Source organism: Lithobates pipiens, unplaced genomic scaffold (assembly GCF_037356315.1).
Source record: "Lithobates pipiens isolate NorthernLeopardFrog02 unplaced genomic scaffold, aLitPip1_a1.2 Scaffold_17, whole genome shotgun sequence".
NCBI classification, from domain to species: Eukaryota; Metazoa; Chordata; class Amphibia; order Anura; family Ranidae; genus Lithobates; species Lithobates pipiens.
In genome coordinates, this window is record NW_027507755.1 from 16,554,369 (window position 1) to 16,561,259 (window position 6,891).

General features: G+C 44.6%; 1 protein-coding gene across 1 annotated transcript; it reads right to left on the reverse strand.

Moving 5' to 3' along the window:
• Nucleotides 1-4,452: 4,452 nt before the first annotated feature.
• LOC143986618 (uncharacterized) lies at nucleotides 4,453-6,625 on the reverse strand. The gene is made up of 2 exons (XM_077485032.1): nucleotides 6,426-6,625; nucleotides 4,453-5,142 (listed from the first exon to the last, which is right to left on the reverse strand). The coding sequence occupies exons 1-2, from the start codon at nucleotides 6,480-6,482 to the stop codon at nucleotides 4,816-4,818; spliced, it is 384 nt and encodes a 127-aa protein (XP_077341158.1). The 5' UTR covers nucleotides 6,483-6,625; the 3' UTR covers nucleotides 4,453-4,815.
• Nucleotides 6,626-6,891: the final 266 nt, after the last annotated feature.

Below are 6,891 nucleotides of genomic sequence, written 5' to 3' on the forward strand. Positions count from 1 at the left end.
GCACGTTATCGCAAATGCTTGGTTGCAGTTGTTGCTGCTAAGGGTGGCCCAACCAGTTATTAGGTTTAGGGGGCAATCACTTTTTCACACAGGGCCATGATGGTTTGGATTTTTTTTCACCTTTAATAATAAACACCTTCATTTACAAATTGCATTTTGTGTTTACTTGTGTTGTCCTTGACTATTGTTTAAATTGGTTTGATGTTCCGAAACACTTAAGTGTGACAAACATGCAAAGGAACAGGAAATGAGGAAGGGGGCAAACACTTTTTCACACCACTGTATCCTGCAGATTTGCAGTGCTTAGCCATAGACTTCTATTATACCCTGCAGGTATGGTGCATTTTCTGAATGCAGAAGTTTTGGTGCGCTTTCAGAAAGTGCACCACACCTGCAGGGTATAATAGAAGTCTATAGCAAACCCAGGAAAGTCACAGATGCACTGCGTTGCAGCTAAACTACCCCAACAGCACCCCATTTAGCTGCAGGGGTGTACACATGTCGCAGCCACAGCAGTAGTTATATGCCATGTCATGGTTAGTGGGTGTAGCACCTGCCTAGCATGACTCATTCGAGTGAATGGAGTCGCTCTGCAAGTGCCCTGCAACCTTGTGCAGTACAGCAATCAAGGGGTTAAAGCAGGCATTGTTGTGTTGCTTTCTCACCACCTGCTGTAACCCATTGGACCCCACAGAAGCATGCAGTTGTGGGGCACTTGCAGAGTGGCCCATTTACTTGAACGGGTCACGATTGGCAGGCATGACCCACCAAAAGAAACAGGGGGCTTAATTCCTTTCCTTTGTACACCTTTGGCTGCTGCCTCAGCATCTAAAAGGGGTAGGGATTGAGGGTGATAAAACCATGACTCATCCGCAGAGTTTTAACCCCCAAGTTTATGTGTGAGCGAGCCCAAAGGGCAGTGCTATGACAAACTGTGCCCCCCGTTTTTAAGAAAGAATCAATGTCGTTTCAAAACTAGAATATACTTATTATTCTATTAAGGGACACTCTGATGGGAAAATTGTATGTTAAGGGGCATCCTGATGGGCACATTTAATATTAAGGGGCACTCTGATGGGCACCACAAAACATGCCCCTTAATGTAAAATCTGCCCATCAGTGTTGCTCTTAAAATATGCCCATTAGAGTGCCCCTTAACATAAAATAATGGTCACGCTGATGCGCACCTTTTATGTTAAGGGGCACTCTGGTGGGCACAACACAATGTGTACATTAGTTTGCCCCTTCAGAAAATATACCCATCAGTGTGCACATTAAAAATATACCCATCAGCGTGCCCCTTAACATAACTTGTCCATCAGAGTGCCCCTTAACATAAAAAAAGATGCCCATCAGCGTGGCCTTTAACAAAATATGCCCAGCAGTGTGCACAATAAATATATGCCCATTAGTGATCACTAGTTAACATGTGGCCCACATACCTTGAATGCAGGAGGGCACAACTGAAATACCGAAGGGGGGTAAGCTGCGAGATATGGACAGCCAGGACCCGGGAACAGTGAGCAGCAGGGGTGTGGGGCACGCACATGACGTCACGCCCCACGCGGCCTGTGAGTGCGAGCTGGTCTTCCGTCAACTCTGAGACCTGCAGGGGGTGGGCGCGCACACACGCACAAAGCATCACTGGTTGCTGGGGAAACCCGCCGTCCCAGTGACGGCTGTTTTAAAAGGACACTTCACTGCACCCCCCACCCCCAATAAATTGTATCGCCCAGGGCATCTGTCCCTCCCTGTACTGGCTCTGCCTAAGGGTGCCACTGCCGAATGCACCCACAAATACGGCAGGCACTGCTGCTCCTCTGAAAAGCGATCCGAGTGTGTTTGATAGGTGGTGAGGAGGCGATATGTTGCCTCCTCACCACCTGATTTAAACCTGATTTAAACCCATGATTGCTGTGCATTGAACGCGGTTGCTACACGGTAGTACAGCGGTTAAAGGTTTAAATCAGGTGTGAGGAGGCAACACTGTGCCCGGTGATCTTTGACTTTCTCCCATGTTGCCCAGGTAGATCTCCACCTCTTTAAGGTTGCCTACCCCTGCCTTAGACCATTGTTATCTTAACTTGTACAATTATACTGTCCACCAGGGGGCTGACGGAAGATAGAGAAAAATAGTAGAGGTCTGAAGCACAAGGGAGCCTAATCATTACCATGTCTAAGGCTAGCGTACCTGAGGAATGTATTGACTGTTCATTGGGTAATCAACCAACAGGGAAGCGGGAATACAAATACCAAAGGACAGTGATGATTAGAATGGCATTTGAGGACAATTCCAGGCAATCAATATGTTTCAGCAATTCTGAAGTCAGAGTACATTCACTATTCTGTGTAATCAGAGATTTTACCAGGCCATCTAATAGAGGCAGATGGAGTGCAATAACAGCAAACTTCCTAAAGAATGGACTGCCGTAATTCCTTTCTTTTTACTTCCATTTAACTACTGTACATTGGCCGAGTGGGAGCTCTCTCCTTCTGAATGGACATTCAGGAACGTCCTTCAGAAGGAGGGGGATCGCGCGCCCGCAGCGGCGCGATCCCGATGCGCTTGTGTCACCTGGACGCGGCGCATCTCCAATGGGCAGGAGGACTCTGTGATTGGCCCTCCTGATCACATGACGGCCGTGTCCAATCACAGCCTTCATGTGATGTAAACAAACAGCCTGTTGCTAGGCAATCAGCTCTCCTTTAGTCACATGGAAGTTGTCGCTGAGCAGAGGAGAGCGGATCTCTGCAGTCGGCTGGTGATCAGTGAGTATGAGCTGTTTTTTATAGCTTTTTACTCACTGATCACCAGTCTAGTGTTAACTCACGCATGTCCCCAAATCACACATGTCCCCAAATAATAAACACACCTGCCCCCCCACATATGTCCCACTAAAATCACATGTCCCAATGATTATCTGCACACATATGTCCGTGATCACCTGCGCACATCTGTACATGATCATTTGCGTACATATTTCGGTGATCACACAAGCCAATTATTATACACTTAACGGAATTATTTTTACCAAAAACATGTAGCAGATTACATTTTGGCTTAAATTTATGACAAGATTCGATTTTAATGGATTTCTTTCAAAATAGAAAGAAGAAAATATCGTTTTTTTTTTTTCAAAATCCCGCTAATATCGCAAAAAATAAAAAACGCAGTCATCAATAAATACCACCAAAGAAAGCTCTATTTGTGCAAACAAAATGATAAAAATTTTATTTGGGTACAGTGTTGTATGACCGTGCAATTGTCATTGAAAGTGCGAGAGCGCTGAAAGCTGAAAATTGGTCTGGGAAGGAGATGAAAGTGCCCAGTATTGTAGTGGTTAATGCAGTGGTCTCCAAACTGCGGTCCGGGGCCAGACATGGCCATTTGCTTTACTTTATCTGGCCCTTGGGGCACTATTCCACCAACTGGCACCAATGATACGGCACCATTCCCCCTACTGATACCATCAATGTGGCACTATTCCTCCCATTAAACCCCAAGATGTCATACTGATGCCCCAGCATTTCCTACTGCCACTGGACACAGCCACCCCCCCCCCCCCCCAAAGCCTGAAGGACTGTAGTCCTGCCCCTTGCTTAGAATGTTTAGAGACCCCTGATTTAAAGAAAGTAATAAATATGACAGCTTGCTTTGAGACATTTTTTATTGTGTTTTTTTTTTCTTCTTTCATTAGTCTAGCTGTATGTGGCAAGTGTAAAGCCTCATACACACAATCGGACTTTCTGACGGGAAATGTTCGATGTCAGGCTGTTGGCGGTAAATCCGACAGTGTGCACACTGCATCGGACAGTTGGTGTCGGACTTTCCGTCAACAAATGTTGACTAGCAGGTTTTCAAATTTTCCACTGACAAATGTGTGCTGTCGGATTTCCTGAGCCTGTGTACACAAGTCTGTCGGACAAAAGGCCAAAGTACAAACACGCATGCTCAGAAGCAAGGACGAGCTGGAGGCGGTCGATCTTGTAAACTAGCATTTGTAATGGAGAATTACTTGATGTGATTGTCACAATTGCATTAATACAGCTATCCCTGTCTCTAATGGAGAATTAACATGACGTGACGTGGAAAATTATGACATCTCCAAATGCAGTGCACAATTCTCTAATGGGATAATAATGAAGCTGCTTTGCTGGTGATACTGATGGAGTTTTTACAAACACATTTTCAAAGGCTTTTTTTTTCTAGTGATATCAAGAATAACATTATTATTATGCTTTTTTTTTTTTTGGGCAAGTCACCACAACACCATTATCTTGTATTTTTTAAGATCAAAGATACAACTATGTCGGTGTCCCTTGTTAATTTTACATTGTATTTTTTTTTAAATGTAACTGCTACTCCCAAACTGTCATTTGAAGTAAAACACATAAGCAAGTATTATTCTACACAATTTTTTTTATTGTGCATTAAAAATATAAAACAAATAAAATTAGACATGCTATCTGCCAATAGAACTTAACCAAAAAGTGCATTATATGCATCCAAAAATATAGAAAATATACCAAATCAAATCATTATTATTCAACCAAAAAAATAATGTCAAAGCAATAATTCCAAGGCCAAAATTAAATAACACGTTATCTCCTCTGATTCCGGAACATGGCTGGTTGACGAACGGCCGTTCAGAAACAAACTGAAAAGCGTGAAATAAAAAGTGCGGAATGAAAAGTACAATATTAAAAGCGCAAAATGAAAGCCCAAATCAACACTCACCAAACTTCTACTAACACGAAATTAGCAGAAGGAGCCCAAAGGGTGGCGTTAAAGAGCCGAAAAACCATGTACTACGTCTAATATGTCACTACGTTCGTAATTGTTGGCCAACAATTGTGTGGCCGTGTGCTCTTCTCCACCCTCTTATTTCTGTGCTCCTCCTTCCTCTGCTGGCGCTCCTCCAGCTTCTTCTTTCTGTCCTCTTCCATCTTTTTATTTATCTCCTCCTTCTTTTTCTTTCTGTCTTCTTGCTTCATCTTTCTCTTCTCGTCTTTCTTCATCTTCTTTCTGTCCTGCTCCTTCCTCTTCTGTGTGCACTCCTCCAGCCTCTTCTGTCTGTTCTCTTCAATCTGCCTCTTTCTCTCCCTCTCCTCCTCTGTCATTTGGCCAAGAAGCATTTTAGCCTAAAAAGAAAAAAAAAAAGAAGATAAGTGAAAGTACAGAATTTAAAGTGGAACGCCACTTAAAACTTGGCTATTTACTAAATGAATCAATAACGCAATTGTATGTAGTCCTGTATGTAGCACCCTTCTAGTGTAAGGTGGTAGTCAAATGTAGCTTTGGCTCCTTCTGTAATCAGGGGGCAGTAATTGATTGGTTTGGCCTCTTCAGGGTCTCACAGGCTGGGAGTTTGTTTCCCCCCATGTCTCTGAATGAAGCTTCCAGATCTTGGGGTGGGAGATTCAACCAGCCTGAATATTTATTGAGTTCCAGCCGCCTATACCGTAAGGTCTGTCCGATCCAGTCCGTCTGTCAGTTTTTCAGATGGACTCGATTGGACCCTCCATTCAACCCTACGGAGTGGCGGAAGTCAGCAAACACATCTCCGCTGACATTTGCCCTTATCCAATCCTGTCCGCAAAGTCCAGGTGGATGGAGGTCCTATTTTCCATCCGTCTGGCGGATCGGATATGATCGGATGAAAACGGACAGGCGCTTTGATATCCCCATAGTGGAGAGCAGGACTGGGGGTCCATCTTCACTCTGCTAAGTAAGCTGAGATGGATCTGACATCCACCTGCTCAGTGGGGATCAGCAGAGTGAGTGGACCCCACGCAAAACAGAGGTGCCCATGTGAAAGGGGCCTAAAGTGATTCTAAACGTAAATGTTTTCTTCTTCCAATAACAAAACATGCCATTGTTTCCTGCTCTGTACAATCGTTTTGCACAGAGCAGCCTCGATCTTCCTCTTCTTGGGTCCCCTGCCTGTTCTCCTGGCTCCACCCCCCTGCCGAGTGCTCCCATAACAAGCCAGTTTCTATGGGGACACCTGTACAGGCTCGCTCCCAAGCCTCGCTGTCTGCAATTGATGCAGACAGTGGGACTTGGCTCCGCTCCCTCGTCACGGGTTGTGATTGAGCCAATGAGGAGATAGAGAGTGGAGAAAGCCTCTAATCTCGTGCACATCGCTGGATGGAGATCGGGCTCGGGTAGGTATAAGGGGGGGACTACATGCAAAAGGTTTTTGAATGTTCAGAATGCATTAAAGTAAAAAAGAAAACGTTCTTCCTTTATAACCACTTTAAAAAGACATCCCCAGACTGGTTACTGGAGCCAGTGTGAATGGAGTGTAGCTTGTGTGGACAAGCAGCCTCTGTACCTATTGGGTCGGAACCGGTTAAAATCAGCAGCCCTTGTGGAAGAAGTGCTACACACAATATAAAAGTAAATAAAAGGAGATACTTACCAAGTAATTCCAAACTCTGGTCGCCACTTCTCTTACTAAAGCAGTAAGTAAGAGCATCTTTGTGATTCGTGTATGAGGAAATAAGAATTTACACACAATGTATACAGCGATGAACGCGCTCAGCAATAAGCCCGAAAACTGGAATAGTATTCAGGAGTCACTTGGGATGAAAATCTCAGAAAACTATGAAAGTATTTCCGAAACAATCAACAATCTGCAAAGAGAAGAAAAAAAATGATTACTTTATGGTTTTCCTTTCCTTAAAGTGGTTGTAAAGCTCAGCCACGAAATGTGAACACTGGTTGCTATAGTCGCCTAGCGGCTAGCAACCAGTGACCAGAGTCTTGGGTGACGCTGGAGGCAGAGCGAGTGCTATCGCAGGGTTTGCTCGCTCTGTCAATTCCATTCCGGGACACTGCATTGTCCTGGAATGAAGGTGCCCGGGTCCCGGGACAGACCTCCCAAT